Source organism: Gadus morhua, chromosome 14, assembly GCF_902167405.1.
Source record: "Gadus morhua chromosome 14, gadMor3.0, whole genome shotgun sequence".
Lineage (NCBI taxonomy): Eukaryota > Metazoa > Chordata > Actinopteri > Gadiformes > Gadidae > Gadus > Gadus morhua.
Genome location: NC_044061.1, coordinates 13,941,782 through 13,958,987, shown reverse-complemented (window position 1 = coordinate 13,958,987; position 17,206 = coordinate 13,941,782). Strand labels below are relative to the sequence as shown.

At 42.1% G+C, this 17,206-nt stretch overlaps 1 protein-coding gene across 2 annotated transcripts in view; it reads right to left on the bottom strand.

Moving 5' to 3' along the window:
* Window positions 1–3,074: 3,074 nt before the first annotated feature.
* pcdh9 (protocadherin 9) overlaps window positions 3,075–17,206 on the bottom strand; it is a 166,640-nt gene continuing 152,508 nt past the window's right edge. For both annotated transcript variants that reach the window (XM_030377706.1, XM_030377707.1), the window contains exon 5: window positions 3,075–5,082. In XM_030377706.1, the coding sequence (XP_030233566.1) occupies window positions 4,706–5,082 (377 nt within the window). In that variant the 3' untranslated portion in view covers window positions 3,075–4,705. The remainder of the gene's footprint in view (window positions 5,083–17,206) is intronic.

The following is a 17,206-nucleotide window of genomic DNA, read 5'->3' as shown; positions in this document are numbered from 1 at the left end:
CTGATGCCACCATGTTTGCAGAGAACTATATACAGTATGTACACTGAATAGGTTTGCAGAGGACTATATACAATATGCACAATGAAGTCCTGGTCCCACCATAGGTTTGCAGAGAACTATATACAGTACACTTTAAAGGGGTGGGGGGAGGTTGTGAGGGTCTGCAACCAGTGTCCATCTCGAGGGAAATACATATAGGCTAATGGAATAAATAGAAGTGGCTTACCTCTAGCATGGCTAGCTTCACACAGTTGTTCATATCCACTCTTGCTCGCTTGTGTTTTTTTTATCCGTTCTGACAGATGTTTCAGGTCTGTCAACCCTGTCTGTGTCCACGAACTATCACACGCACTTATTTTAAAAAGTATACAAGGAAAGCAAAAAATTGCATTGGCATACCCACAGGTCATGTTCACTTCTGACTTTTCTGCGTTCTTTTACTTGCAATTTTTCTTCTTTCGAAGGGATTCATAAGCAAAGACTTAACTGAATTTGGGGCTAGCTGAACTCACAAGGAAACAGTGGTAGCAGTACTGAAAGTCGCCATCTTGCTGATCTCTGAGGTAATGGCAAATGCGCGGGTACGCGCAGTGGACGGTGCACTGCGCTTGGGGCTATGAGCGCCCCAAAGCCATACAATTCGACGACGCTGATTGGCGAAATTATGTACTATTCTGCCTAGCAACGGGGGAACCATTGGCTAATAATTCAGGCATGTGGGGCTGAGCGAACTGCGCCCCACGGAAGACATCTACTTCACCAAAATGAACGTTGAACATGTAAGTGAATGAAGATTTAATGATGGGGGATTCAAAAGATATTCTAAAGTAAATGCATTATTCGAATGCAATTAAAATAGATTAATTCTCAAAATGAGAAGATTATTTAAAAAAATATATATAAATATATTTAAAAAAGAAAAGATGGCCGGTCGGCGGGAGGGCGGCGCCCCAGCGCCCTCTATAGGCGAGCTTCTGCTTCGTTTCTTACCAGTATCGTTATCGACTTATGTTCCTACTATGCATGTGTTCCGTGAATGTACATTGCCATGGACTGTATCATGCGTTACGTGTTTAGTAAGATATATGCGTCGGTGTATCTAAGCAAACTAGCAAAGATACATGCGTCGGTGTTGAAAGTAAATTGCGTTCGATGCAAGATAGGGCCCAATGTGACATTTAATGAACAGCACTCCAAAAGTAAATGTAAGGAGGTAAAATGTATTGCGATGAATAGCCTACTTCCTTCATAATTATTTTGTATTCATTATTCTTGACGATGGTTGACTGTGAATAATGCACAGTGAGGTCTTTTGGACAATAGTCATGTCTGCTTAGTTTACATTCTTTCATAGTCACGGAAGAGTAGGAGCCGAGGTTTGGCATAAAAACGACCCAAAGACTTTGCATTTACTTTATATACTTTAACGCACAACATTTGAATAACCCCCTTCAGTAACATAGTGAGATATAACATGGCACTGAAATATTGATTATATATGATCAATAAACGACATCAATATTATAAATACATTATTAATTTGCCTTAATATTTCACCGCGATTAGATGTCTTGGGCTCTGGGTTTCCACAACTTCTGAAGTTAGTTTATTCTGCGGGATGGGATATAAACAAACATGGGGAGATGTGCAGGAGGACCGGACCCTCAGGGTTCCATGAAAACATACATTCATTTGATGAGATTAAATTAATTCACTGCAGTTGGAAAACAAGACTTGGATCAATGGCAGCTCTTATTATCTTTAAATATGGCCTTTGAAATATGTAAATACCACTATTTCTGTCTGGTAGAGAGAGAGAAAGAGAGAGAGAGAGAGAGAGAGAGAGAGAGAGAGAGAGAGAGAGAGAGAGAGAGAGAGAGAGAGAGAGAGAGAGAGAGAGAGAGAGAGAGAGAGAGAGAGAGAGAGAGAGAGAGAGAGAGGGGGGGGGGGGGGGAAGGGAGAGGGAGCTGACTGATTCCCAACTGAACAGTCGGCCTGTTCCACTGTGTGCACGCTCAGAAATATTCTCAAAGCCATATGAAAGAAAATGCGATTGGGATTTTTTTCTCCTCTCTCTTGGTTGTGGTGCGACACTAATTTGGTTCCCCTCACACTTCCAAGGCAATTAGCGCGGCAGCGTCTCGGCCAGTCGATGGCGAGTCTTGGAACTGGGAAGTTAAGCAGCAGGTCCGCTGGGGTGCGGCTGATAAACAGATCAAGAGAGGAAGAGAAACTGAGAGGAATAAAAGAAAATATAATTACTTCACTGGTTAGTCAGGGTTCCGGCCCGTCATTACAGAGGAGGGGGTCGCTCCCGGTTTGCTTCTATACAGGCAAGTTAGACACATCCAAGACACACACACACACACACACACACACACACACACACACACACACACACACACACACACACACACACACACACACACACACACACACACACACACACACACACACACACACTCACTCACACACTTTGGAGGGGACGATGTGAACGGCAGAAGTGCGTGTGCCCACATTTCTTTGCAGGAAGTAGCCTTTTTGGTGTACAGGCTACTTAAGAATCAACTGAACCTGAACACCATTATTTACCAACCGCCACAGTTGCAGGTGTGCCTTCATACCAATTACTTCTATTAGTTATAAACTGCTCCATATACAACAAGGCTTCTCAACCTTGGGGTCGCGGCCAGTGTGGTCTCCCCCGACATGTAGGGGATGTGGGACATTTCTGAGTAAAAAATTATAAAACGGTTATTTATTTGGTGTCAGGGCTTGGTTCCCTGGACAACGGTTCTAGGACTGGGCCCACAGTTGATGAGTCACCAGGGACATAAAAAGGTATCCATATATCCATTGTAAAAATACCCATTGTCTATCATTTAGGTATACTTCTAGATTATGTTAAATGTTATTGTCATTTTTATTTTTATTATAATTGTACAATATAATATTAATATTTTATTTAATTGGATTGATACCTTGTCCTGAATTCTGGGAATGGCCCCATTTCTTCCACACAGTGTAGATATTGCAATTGGAGACCAGCTAAATGATGAAGGATAAAGTGTGTGCATAATGAAAACATTTATTGCAGTAGCCGTATACCTGTAGAATAATAACAAGGATTAACTGTTTCAATATCTGTGATGTCACACACCCCCACGACAAACATACTGCAGTAAGCAAACTCAACACTCCACCCCTAACAGAAGGTTGTTTTGTGACGGTAACATGAAGGTGCTTTACAAACGATGCCTTCTTAATACACAAATCTGGTATAGACAAAATGAAATATGACACAAAATAATCCACTTCATTTTAAGAGCTATAACTTGTCGCATGCTATTCCCTTGTGTAAATTAGCCTTCCATGCTGTGGGGGAGGGGGGGAGGAAAAGTTATGAATGATAGAATAATTTATGCCCGATGACACATGCCTGTTCGTTTCATTTGATTTCACAGAGCTAATTTAGTCTTTTCAAATCTGCATGATGTGTTTAAATTTGTCCAACATTCATGACCTGTTTGTCTTTTAGAAAGGATGTCCTCATTTAAATTTACGTAAAAAACGTCACGAAGGCACATTGAATTAGGTCTGTCGTCGTTTTGTTTTCTCTACGTATGGAAAAATATTCTGTATGGAAATTATATTCATATATGTAACTAAATTGCAAGTACTACTGAGAATTTGAGCTCTGCTGAAAATCACTTTCGATAAAATGTATACAGTATTAAGATCAACATTAGATAAAACATTTAGCCATTTACAAATATATTGCTATTGAATTTTACTCAACACTTTTTAAAATCGTTTTTTAGAGGAACTTTACTTTTCACCATTTAAATTGTATAATGTAGAATATTGAGTACTGACATCCTTCTTACAGAATACATATATATATATATTGAAAACAACGGTGGCGCAGCACTTCAAAAAAGCAAAGAAATGGAAAGTGGAATACAGTTTTGGGGGAAATTGTTTTTTAAAATAACTCTAGGGCAATGATGAAGTCAACAAACGTTTGGCCGCATTTTAAATATCTTGGTCCAGCTGAGTTGTGAAATTAATGTAACACAAAGCCATAATGAGGATCACTGTCCAACTGGTCGGATTATAACGGGTACATGATTGGTTAATAGGTCCTATTTACAAACACACAGACATAGACAGAGTAAACAAGAGTCCACTAACAGTGTTTTCTCCCAGTTACGTTGATTGTGTTGATTAACATAGTCCCAAATAACTCAATAACAACCACACCACAAATATCAGGATATATTGGTCACCCAGCAACGTTTTTAGGAACGCTTTTTCTTTTTTCTTTTTTTATTCATTTTTTTTCCATTCTGTCCATTCCTGCGCATTGGTCGTCCCCAGGATTTCGTCCAAAATCACAGGAGGTGGACAGAAAAAGGTAAAGTCAAAGAATTCCTTTCACATTTGATTATAAAAAAAGTGAACTCCAACCGGTGTCGTATTAAAGTTAAGCTGTAAGGGTGCAGAGCAGAGGCGCTAAATCTAGTGGTCTACAGAAGAGAGGGAGCGATCGCAGAAGCATCAACTTAAGTCTCAAAGAAACTCAATGAAACAAAAGAACAAAGAAGAAAAAGGAGAAAAGTTGAAACAAGGAGCCTGTGTTTGAGTCTTCCCCTGTGTGCCGTGGTCCCAGAGGGACGGAGACAGATCGTTCAGTTAGTTCCTCTTATAGCTGCTGTTCCTTGGGACTCTCTGGGCATGAGCTTGGCTGGTAGGACTTCAGGCTAGCCAGAGGGATGTCCGCCATGTTGCTGGCGGTGGTGAAGTGTCCCTCTCCACTCCCAAATATCTTGCGCTCTCCAAAGTGGTCCGAGCGACCACCCTCGTGCTTCCAAGACCGGGTCAGCGTGTGTCCGTTGAGGAGCGCGTCCTTGGGCCCCCACTCCCGCTGCGAGGAGCCGAAACCAGAGACCGGAGACTTGGGCTGCTGGTAGGTCCCTAGGGTTGGGGGCATCCAGCAGTTGTCCGAGTGTCCAAGGACCAGACATTCCTGGGTGCACATCTCGGTGGCCTCCACCAACCCGCGAGGACCCAGCGGACCGTCTGAGGAGAGAGGAGAGGAAACAAAACATCAGAGACTAGAGAGAACCGACCAAACACACACACAAACTGAGATAAACACTATAAATCCACAGAAGAACAATGGGACCAAAAGGATTGTTAGGGAGTTCAACTCGCAGCCAAGGTTGTTTGAACCCCAAGGTCTGCAGTCTTACGTGAGGGCAGACCTAGAGCCCGATGCCTGAACCTATACATCCTTGATGACATTTATCTGAACTCGCAATTTGTTACAGAATATTTAATTCAGTCAGGCAGGAGGCTAGCTAATACCTTTCTTTCAAATACAGTACGATTCCGATCTCTTTGTATTTTCATTACTTAAATCTATATTAAACTCAAATTCTATATTCCATATTTTTATCCACAACATTCCAAAATAAATGCTTTCTATTTTGTATATCTGAAATTACAGTGCGTAGTGTTTGCTAAATTATTCCTAAAGCAATATGAATTACTTAAACAAATTAGTTATTGTTATTAAAATATACTATATACAACCATAACTGTTTTAAGGGTAAGTATAAAGGGACGATAAAACGCTACGCTAAGTATAAGCTGTCTTGTGTCCGAAATTATGCCTTTAATTTAAACAGACCCATTTCATGATGATGAATGAAGGTAATTTTTAAATAGATAATCCTTGTCAAATATATTTTCACATCCAAATATACATTGAGGACTAGATGAGATGGTAATTATTACAGGATGAGAAATTCCGGATGAATGAATAGCTCACTTTAAGTTTTAAACCCTTTTCATATGTGTAATAGCATATCTTTTGTACCAACATAGTACCTTTTTAGTTGAGGTTAATTTAAAGGTTGTGGTTGTGATGATGTGAGTGCTGTCTGGCTGTAGGTGTTCTCCTGAGATTAGCCTTGGGCTACTGCATAACCACTAGCACCTAGCCGTCCCCAGCCACCATCACATTGCAGAGCAGGGTAGTTAATCTATTTTCTTGGACTGCTACCTCTCCAGATAATCAGCCTCATGTCGTGGCTCATTTAGTCGACCTAGATCTCAGCGGTGCGTTGGGTCCAATCTCCCAACGCCACAGGATCTTATCCATCCAGCTTCAGCACCACTAATATCATGTTGTCACATTGTAGTTGAATGTGTGCATCAGAATATATTCCTATTGCACTCTATATAGAATCTGCAACATTTCCTATTATTAAGGTAGCCTATGTATAAAGACGGAGTGTGACATGTATGTGATTGTATTCATATGGGAAAGCTTGAAAAAACATGTTTAGAACTTATAGTAGCTAACTCCATGCTAACTTTCGACGAACTAACTCTATTCTAACGCTCTTCCAGCTAACTCACTACTAATGAACTCTTGACTTAATATCTACTAACTAACTATTTCAACTTTCTAATAACCTCCTGCTAGAGGGCCTGAGACAGGAACCAGGGTAGAACTCTGGGTGGCCGGCGAGCTAGCGTAGCGCATAATGGCGTGCATCGCCGGGGTGACAGCAAGATTAATTCCCTAAATGAGATAGGGGAGGGGAGGCGGTGTGTCGTTAGGGACGGGAGATGACGGACATGGAGGGGATGGAGGAGAGGAGGAGGGGGTGCTGTGGCAGTGTGTTCGCTGAACATTTGTTGAGTTGATCTGGAAAACCTCTGGTATGTGGCTCTTTTCATTCAAACCTCATATGGCCTTTGGTGTAAAAAATAAAAAGCATTTTTATGAATACATTTCCGAAAGCCTTTTCTTCAGATTGTATTTCCAATGTACATTGGGTCAAGGCATTGTCATATGGAGCTATATGATTGTGTTTACCATGCGAATGTTTTAAAGTTGTTGTTTTGGCCTTCAGGAAGGTGACATCAACAAAGCCACCTTGAGCTGCGAGCAACACACAAAGACTCAATCAGTGGCAAGATTCTGATGCCAGCGCTGGCCAGGCGTTGCGCAGCCATGTGTTGATTACAGCACCATTACACCAATCAAATGTCGGTATTTGTGACTGCATCAGTTTTCTTTTTTTAAACAATGCTGATCAGCTCACTTATTAATCAGGCTTTTCTATTTCCATCCCGCTGGAAGACTGGGACTGCTCATTTGCATGGAGATCAGTCCAATCACGGGGCTCGCTGGGCAGCAGAAAACAATTTCAATCAGGGCCTCACTCTCTGCGCACCTCTTTCTCTCTCTGGTTCTCCTCTGCTAGATCTACCTGAAGTTGGGTACGATACAAAACAACACACCAACCACCTCAGAGTCTCAGAGTTCCAATAACCTTTCTAGAAAGACTTTTCAGATATGGCCAAAAACAATTATACAATACTACAATCGTAGAGTTTTCAGTACAGTACGTACTGTTAAATGAACAATACATGAGTTATAGTAGCTGGTCAACTATACAAATCCTTATTTTATCAAAAAAGTAATTAGGCATAAACTCGTCTGATGTGCAGTAACTAGAGACCCAGTTTGACACGTGTGAGTCGCTAGTCCGGCGCTGTCATCTCAAACGCGGCAAGTTTCATACAAACAAAGAATAAACCTGCGACTCAGAACACTCAAGGCTTTTAGGACTGTACTGCAAATCATCGACGCAAGACCCTTCTGCTGCAAACTGCCGCGAGGTCAGGTGGATTTCCTCCCTTAAATTGGAGCGGTGCTTTCTCCATAGGAAAACAATGAAGTGGGCCAGGCACAGTGTTCAAACACGTCTCAAGGGAAGACTTTGATGAGATAATTAGTGGGATAGGGTGAAAACACGACACCCAAACAGCAACTACTTGTCCTCGCAGCCTTAATGCAACCATAGCGAAATGGCATCAATAGCGAAACCAAAGGCAGCTGTGGGACCCTTCCCTGTGGTAGAGAAAGTGTCAATGACATGTTTGTATTGGTGACATCACCGTTGTTATCTCTTGGAAAAATAACCCGGGTTCACTGGGACCAGGATTAACTATGACGTCAGTTCATCGAGACCTGGTGAGAAGCAATTTATGGCCAGCCAGACTGATGTTCTCCTGACCGTCAGGTTCTCTGCTCCAGACCGCTCCTGTTCTAGTGAAATGTTTCAGCACACTGTAGACCAGGGTTTTCCTCCGACCAAACATCATTCAAGTCCAACAATTATCAATCAGAGAAGATTGTAGATGGCAGAGGGTGGGATTAACCTATGACTTCTCAAATTTAGTTTCTCGATTCAAAAGAGTATTTGGCATCGCTTTCGTCTCATTCTCTGAATGCTGGCAGTCAGCTGACCGCGTCTTCAGAGGAGCAGGTGGAGGCCGCTCATTTTAAAGCTGTCCTCATCACAAAGAACAACCCCCTCAGACTGTAGTAGTCCTCCTCTAAACACAGAGCGCAGACCCCTGCAGAGCCATATGGCGGCAAAGGCATACTTGCCTAGTGCGCACTAGCATAGCTCCTTGACGTATAAATCTGTTGGGTGAATCTTTGCATAGTAATGAGAATCCGTTCAAGTAGCACTGCTTAGTTTGAATGAAGACAGGTGCACGATGTGCAATTGGCAATCAATTGCAATTTCCCCCTAGGGAACAAGCTGCTCTTTTTGTTGAAAAGTGTGTTGGTGCGATGGCCGTTTGAGGTTCACTAGGGCCATAGTAATAGGTGATAGAGCTAAGGGTTAAAGGAGTCGGCTAGCAGGATTATATGATCCGAACAACCTCTTGGGAGCATAGCTATGACTGTTAACGGTTTGCAGTGGAGTTGAATATCCCAAGGGTCAAGAAAAGATCAAAAGGTCTTCTGTGTTGGATCCCTTGTTTTTATTTTAGTAGTGGTGATTAAAATGTGCTCTGCTTTTCCAGAATACATCTCATATAAATAACTTAATATACAGCATAAGATGAGAATAATTTGTAACAGAACTTTGGCGATCATGGACACAGACAGAGACACAGACAAACTTTTTTTTACTTTGAAAATGTTGGACCTGTGAGAACACATGATGCATATGCTGAATACAACACGTTATAACAGATGCCATTTTGTAATGAGGTTGACTCAACATTCATCAATCTATCAATTCATCCATATTTCATCCATCCGTCATCATCCATCCGTCACCCATAATTTTTCCAGCAATCCAACAATCTAAACACTCACACAAACAAATAATACATTTTCAACTGGCAGAGAGGAAATTCAAAAAATGTGTTTAATTTCTGAACCACTTTTCTGAAACGATGTGGCCACTCAAACCACTTTAAAATGAATCATTCGCCCACTCTCACACGGGCTCATTATTCAATTCATGGCTAACAAGGGATGGCTGCAGTTAGAGTTTGGGTGAGTCTGCTGAAGGGCACAAGGCTACGATTCAAGATGACTGAAAGAATATAATATGTAACAATGTAACAATATATAATTATGAAATAATTACCTAGCCACACTTAATTTGAAATCTTTACCTGGGCTTAATAAACAATATAATTCATCAGTTTTTTTATATTTTGAGCAAGTTTCCGTCTATTGACATTTTGGTGAATTGTGCTCATGATGAGCCATCATAACGCCATCAAAAAAAGGTGACATTTAAAAGGATTCATTTTTTTATTATTAAACACAGGAGGACACAATATCTTACAGCTGAATCAACATATCTATTCGTATTCCAATATATCCCTTCTCCACGTAAAAGGGTAACTTATGACAATTAGAAACGATTTATTGTTGTTGTCACAGTGCTCATGTTGATCTTCTTCTCCTGACCTATAGAATAACTGTAACTATTCACAAAGAAACCCACACACACATCCCCATGCACACACGCACGCACGCTCGCACGCACGCACGCACGCACGCTCGCACACACACACACACACACACACACACACACACACACACACACACACACACACACACACACACACACACACACACACACACACACACACACACACACACACACAGCCAGTTTTAGGATTGTCTACAGAGTGCTCTTAATATTCAGAATTAATTTAATAATATTACTATACATAATATATGAAATATCGGAACGGCAGGTAGCAAGGGGAGTGAGGAGATGTAGAAGTTTGTCACATGATGTCTGCACCCACAGCTCTGTAGCCATGCTGCCAGCTTCCACGAGATCGACCAAGCAGCAGCCTTTACCATCTGAGTTTCACGTGGAAGCGGCTATCAGGTAGCTTCTCTTGAAGCACATAGGTGTTCCACGATAAAGACTAGCATGTAGTGCCTCGGGGCCTCTAGGTGGAACATGGTAGAGACTAGCATGTTGTTTCTCTAGCAGCCTTTAGGTGTTTCGATGTCGGTGGAGGCAGAATGATAAAGTAAAGTAAAATTTCAAATTCAATGGGAAGAAATGTGATTAAATTCTCTTAAAAAGAAGCCAATAATTGTTTGCCTCGGCTTAGGATTTCAGTGGCTAGTTCATCTTCATAGAATGGTTTATGCTACGTCCTGGTTTAAAGGTTTCAGTAAAAAAGTTGATTACGGTTCATTAATTAAGGGCTGCATTTTAATGAAGCAAAGACTGGTGGAGATTTTGTATACTAAATACGGAAAAATTTATTATTTCCTTTGCTCGTTGAAATCATGGCAACACTCCCTAGCGGGCAAATCGACATCTTTAGAACGCTCGTGGGTGACCCAATGTGTGACATCACAGATGCTTCATTCATAGTTTCTATGACACGGAAGCATCTTCGCTACCCCTCCACCAACACCCCCCTACTCAGCGTCTGGTACGAGACCACCAAGGTGGGGTAACCACTGTAAACCGCCTCCCGGTTTGTAACTGTGAGGGAGTTTGAGTCTGCGGGCTAATCTCTAATGAGATAACGGCTGGCTAATTAATAGCAAAATGGGAGCGAGGCACTAATGGGGCAAGTCTACGCCAATAACCCAGGGCCTGGCAGAGAAAGAGTGAGAGGGAGGTGGGGAGGGAGAGAGAGGGGGCGAAAGATAGCGGGGGAGAGGGAGCAAGAGCGTGGGGGAGAAAGATAGAGAGAGCAGAAGAGGGAGGGAGATTTAGGTCTATGACGTGCATATAGTTAGTATGCTGCTGGCGCGTCCAGATGTTGTTATTTGGGGATTAATGAGCTTTGTGTTGGTCCAGCATGACAGCTTCCAGCCACGCCAGGGCTCCATCTGCCACTCACACCCACAGCTACTCCCTGCTCCCTAAACTCCTGCCACCTCCTCCTCTAACCATGTTCCTCCTCTAACTCCACCTCCTCCTCCTCCTTATTCAACAGCAGCATAACTGAGGAAAGCCAGTAGTAGATATCTGACTACACTATGACAACAGCTCCCATCCACTGAAAGTACAGTTCAGCTCTATAATGGAGGATAATATGGAGATGGAAGAGGACGTGATTAGGGAGGAGATGGAGGAATACATTGAGGAAGAGTAAAAAATGAACAAGGAGATGGAGTGCTGTAGGAGATGAAGAAGATGGTGAAGGAGGTGATGGAGGAAGAAATGAAGGAGATTGCAGAGATGGAGGGTTACTGGCCTGGGAGAAGAGGTGAGGTGATGGGGAGAAGAAGCGGAGTAATTGGTGGAGGTGATTGTTCTGTGGTGAGCAGAAGAGAGCAGCCGGCTCCCCGGGGGGTCCTGGACCCACGTAATGGATCTCCTCCCAGGGGCCTGCCTTTAGGAGCAGACCACAGCTCTCCCACACGTCTACTTCCACAGTCCCAGCGGTCATATCAAATGAGGCACGAGGCTGGCTGGTGGAGCAGAGGAGAGCAGGAGGACTTGAATGCGAACGATGAAGCACTGAAGAGCCACTCCATAACAGAGATACAAGAGATATGTCTGCAGTGTTTCTGCAATGTTTTCAGAATACTCCAGACATCAAACCCCCATCATGATCGACACCACGCCTTCTAGAGCCCTATTTCTTACCACCAAGCAGTATTGATTTGTATAATATAGTATAGTATATTGTCCTCAAGTGTAGTTTTAGTTTAGTGATATGACGGTGTAGTATAGCACAATACAGTACAGTATATCATGTAATGGAATATAAGGACTTAAGAGAGGGGCATGCAATGAATGATATAAAACCCAAACTTCAAAAAACTGAACTTCACACAACTGCAATTCCCTTTTGGTGAAATAAATATGTTGAAATCAGTTTGTCAACGAGTTCCTGCATGCACATGTGCAAATTAAATTGTAAACAACTTTCATAACCTGACATTTTGTAGAGTAAATGTCAATGTACTGAAAATGGCTTTCAGATGGGCTTGGTGGCGAACAGCTCCTGCAGAGATAATAATACTGACGTTTTGATAGACTTCAAATGACAACGTCTACCTTTAAATAAGACTTTAAAGCATTGTCCTCTTATAAAACCCAAGGTGTTTTAATCAATAAGCCAGTCTAGTTTATGTCACAAATACCATCCCTAACGTCACACATCTTGCTCGAGATTGTATGACATTAACATGGATGTCACAAGCCTTGCTTTGATTGTCTGCAATGCAATTCATGACATATTTGATGGCTTAACGTTAACAACACAAATCATGTATTAATTGGGGTGCCACAGATAAAATCATGATAGAGAGAGAGCAGCAGATAAGAAGATTACCTCTACCATCGGCCGGAACGCAGCGTGGATTCTGCATTTATCTAAAACCCCCCATTGCATTACTCTTGGGCTGCGCTTTCTGATAAGAAGAATATTGTATCAAAGTTGAAGAACTTCAGAGAAAGTCAGATAAATAATGAATTAGGCTGGTTTAAGAATCAATAAGTTCCAATATGAATTACCCTAAAGCCTTCGCCTTGTGCGATGTACGGAAAGAACAAGAGGAAAAAAGCTATAATGAACATATATATATATATATATATATATATATATATATATATATATATAAAGGCAAGCCGTCCCTACTCAAAACAAAAGAGAAAACTAAGTTTACAAAGGGAGGAGTGCCCGTGGAGCATCAGAGATCTTTTAAAACTGTTGTTTTGACAGCCCCAGTAGCGTCAAGGAGTTGGATACGATCCACAAACTCAACCTTCATCAATTATCAATAATCAACCTTTTGAATCATTAAAACCCATCCATCCAACTATCTGTTAATAAATCAACCAATCAATCAATCCATCTGTCCTTCCATCTAGCCTTTCATCCATTAAGAGCTTTTTGGATTTTATTAAAAGGTGACCTAGTGTAGATGGTAACACGCTCAAAACACCTAACAGAAATAAAACCACTCACATACGGCTTTTCATCCACACTTAATCCCTTCAATGCATTATATCTTAGATGTGGCCATGTAAGAGGTTATGGTGATGGATTCACAGCCCAGAGGTTCTGTCTTTAAACCCCCATGTCCACAGTCTGCCCCTTAATGACGAGCATCAACATTTTGAATCATTAAAACCCATACATCCACTGAATTGGCTTTGATAAAAGGGACCAAAAAAAGTGACAAAATAAGAGGGCTATACAATATGTACAACATGTCTTTCTTCCTAACCACAATAAACCAGTCATAAAGCCCTCCTTAACTGTGACTGTGTGAACGTGTAAACCCTGACCAAACATGTTAAAACGACACTTGGCACGAGCTGCTGCAGGATCAGACGGAGGCTGGAGCCAGAGACTCGGGGAGGTGCACAGACGTAATTACATCACGAGCGCCGTCAGCAGCGCTGTGGCTGCAGGGACGATAACGCAGCGCTACGCCGGCGATGCCAAGCCACCAACGGCAGCAGAATGTGCTGCGGCCCAATGAAGCCACTGAGTTCCCATGACAACTTGATGCCTGCTTGTGACAGTGCTTACTCTCCTGCTCCCCCACAACCGATCCCTCGATCACTGAGCCGTGCCTTCTCATTGTCGTCCCAGAAGTCAGTCCCGGACTTCTGCCCTTTCGTGCCACGCGCTTCAATTCATTTCAGTTAGTGTCCCGATCGTTAGACTAAGACGCATTGAGGTGTGAGAGAGACGAACACAGGAAGGTCCTGTCCCCAAACCGACTCCACTGCCCATCTACACATCTCAGGGCATGTTAGACATGGAAACAGGTAAGACTGCCACAAGGTGAGGGTCACCAGTGAAACACCTACGCTCCAATACATAGACATCAACACACATGAGGAATGTCATTCCAACGCAATGTGAGTGCCTGGTTTGAAACTGCACAGCTTGCGACTGCAACCTATAATGGTCATGTTTACCGCACGGTGTAGCAGCTACATGAGACAAATCTAATGGTGTGTAATGCGTTCTCCCGCTGTCTTCCAGAACACACAGTACAGGGTGGCGGAACAGGGCAGGGCTGTAAACCCAGACCAGGTCTTGTTGACTGGATCACTTCACCTCATCCCCCACCCAGCCACCCTGGGGTGCACCCTGGGTCTTCAACCTGTTCTCTGCCATTCAGGAAGCTTTGGTTAACCTGGGCCTGCTGCGATGTCATGTGCTATGCTGTCATTCTTCCACTTTCAACTTGGAAGGATAATTAAAACGAGAGAATTTTTCTGTAAAACAGCTGTTAACAGCATGTTAAGCACATCACACAGCCCTGTTCCAAGAACAGAAGGGGTTCTCTAAAAAAAACGACAACAATGAATTCAATCATTCATAGGATGAAGATTTAATCTATTACCTGCAAAAACATCACTGTGGTAGTTGAGATGTGCTGTGTGCGGCCTCATACACGAGACTCGCAGTTATTACTGAAGCTACGTCCTCGCCCACTTTAGTTGCTCTAACATTCGCTAACAAATATAAAAGCAAGATAGGTGTTCAATAACGTCTAAACAGAATTTTGTTTTTCTAACTGAACAACTAATTTACATACGCTAAACAAAACACAGAGGCCGCTACATGGTTTTTATTAATCAACACCCCACAGGCTGTGTACATAAAGGATGTAAATAAATAATTGATTTAAGTATATTAATTTAGTATTCAACAAGGTCATGCCTGCTCTGGCTCTCTGTGTAGGCTTCTTCTGCTGTTGAAACTCAGTAGCGTCTAGAATGTGCTTTACCTCTGTAGCAATTAGGGCCAGACTGCAATTAAACATAACATGCCAAATCACCTTGAATACTGAAGCAACAATGAAGCCATGCATATTAATGGTTGAACATGTATCAAGGTGAGGTAACACAATCAAAACCAGACAATATTTGTATTATAAATATTTTTTTATTACCGTATATTGAAACTTGAAATTAAATGATTTTTTTAGAAATATATTTGATGTGATAATTATTATATATACATTATATTTATTTCAGAATTATAATTGTATTGATGCCCTAAAAAGACCAATCAGCATTGACTGTAATTACCAATGTGTTTCTTTAATTATATGAATCACTTAATAACACTGACTGCCTTTCTGAAATCCCATGTCTGCTACAGCCCATTGTTCAGAGCTCAGAACACTTTCATTTTGTTTCCGTGGTGAAGTGCGTCATCCATGGGCATTACATGGAAAAGAGCCATTCTTAAAATGGATGCTGTGTTGCCTTCTGTGGACAAGCCCACACACGCAGGCACACACTGACACACACACAAACACACACACGCACACATACACACGTACACAGTAGCACATTAGTATCGGCAGGCAAAGCACCACACACAAACTGTGTGAGGTGCTGCAAAAGACTAATAGAATTGTTATTCTCTTATGAAAGTGTGGGAGGTAAGTGTGAGAGAGAGAGAGAGAGAGAGAGAGAGAGAGAGAGAGAGAGAGAGAGAGAGAGAGAGAGAGAGAGAGAGAGAGAGAGAGAGAGAGAGAGAGAGAGGGGGGGGGGGGACTGCAGGAGAGACACAGATGTAAATAGAGGGAGAGATGGATAGTGAGACAAGGATATGGAGAAGGTGGGAGAATGGCAGAGAGAGCAATAGAGGATGGCACATATTTTGTGAGAGGGAGAGCAGTTAAGAGAGAGAGAGAGAGAGAGAGAGAGAGACAGAGACAGAGAGAGAGAGAGAGAGAGAGAGAGAGAGAGAGAGAGAGAGAGAGACAGAGAGACAGAGGGAGAGAGAGATAGAGAGAGACAGAGAGAGAGAGAGAGAGAGAGGGAGAGAAAAGAAAGAAACAAGAAGTTAAAGAAATCAAGAGGAATAGAGAGAAAGGAAGAAGAGAAAGAGAGGGAGAGGGGAATAGAGTGGAGTGTAAGAGAGAGAGAGAATGATAAAGATAGAGAGGAAGGGATGAAAGGAGAGAGATAGAAGGGAGGAAGATGTGTACTACACTATGAGGCAGACATAATTCTCGGTGTTGGTCGTTACCGAGGCCCTCCAGGAGTCTGATAATAAAACGGAGTCTTGTTAATCCCCTGAGAGCCAAGTAATTGCACTGTTGAGATACATCTTCTGCGGTAATAATTGTAATTTCAGAGCCGCTCTGCCTACACGTAAACTTATTCATAGCCACCTGAGGGGGACAGGGCCTGGCGCTCTATTAAAGGGGAATTGAATTACAGAAATACAGTAGGCTTGGAAAAATAGGCCCTTGCCGCCTAACTTGTCACACAGAATTGTTTTATTGCCATTTCCTTTTAATCAGCAACACATAGGGTGAGCAGAGGAGATGGCTGTTGAGAAGGTTGTGAGAAGATTGACGATCATCTTGTGTTGTCTATACACACTGTTGCTGTTCGCACCCTAATCCATGTTGTCTCCTTGTTTTAATTGTTTAGCTAACAGCCATATGCCCAATGCATCTTTGTACTAGCAGGATAAATGAACCAGGAGCTGGGATGGATTTGCTCTCTAAACTTGTTATGATAGAATACGTTCATATTAATCCAGGCATGCAGGGCGCAAATTTTTCCTCATATTTGTTGCGCAACACAAACAATAACTACAATAATATAATTTCAATTGAGCAAATCAGACGCAGCACAAATGCAGCTTTGCTGCATTTTTTGCTAGAATCGTAGAATAAAAAGACAAAATAAATTGTTTTTTAGAGCTATCTAAACTGGTAGAATAAATTGTAAAGCTATAAAGCTCTAATCTGTGGAATAGGTTGGGTTTAAGAGCTTTCTTAAACCGGTAGAAAAGGTTGCTGTTTTAGAGCTTTCTAAACTGGGAGAAAAGTTTGGTATTTTTGTCTCTCCACAGTAGAATTAGTTGTTTATTAGACCTTTAAACTATT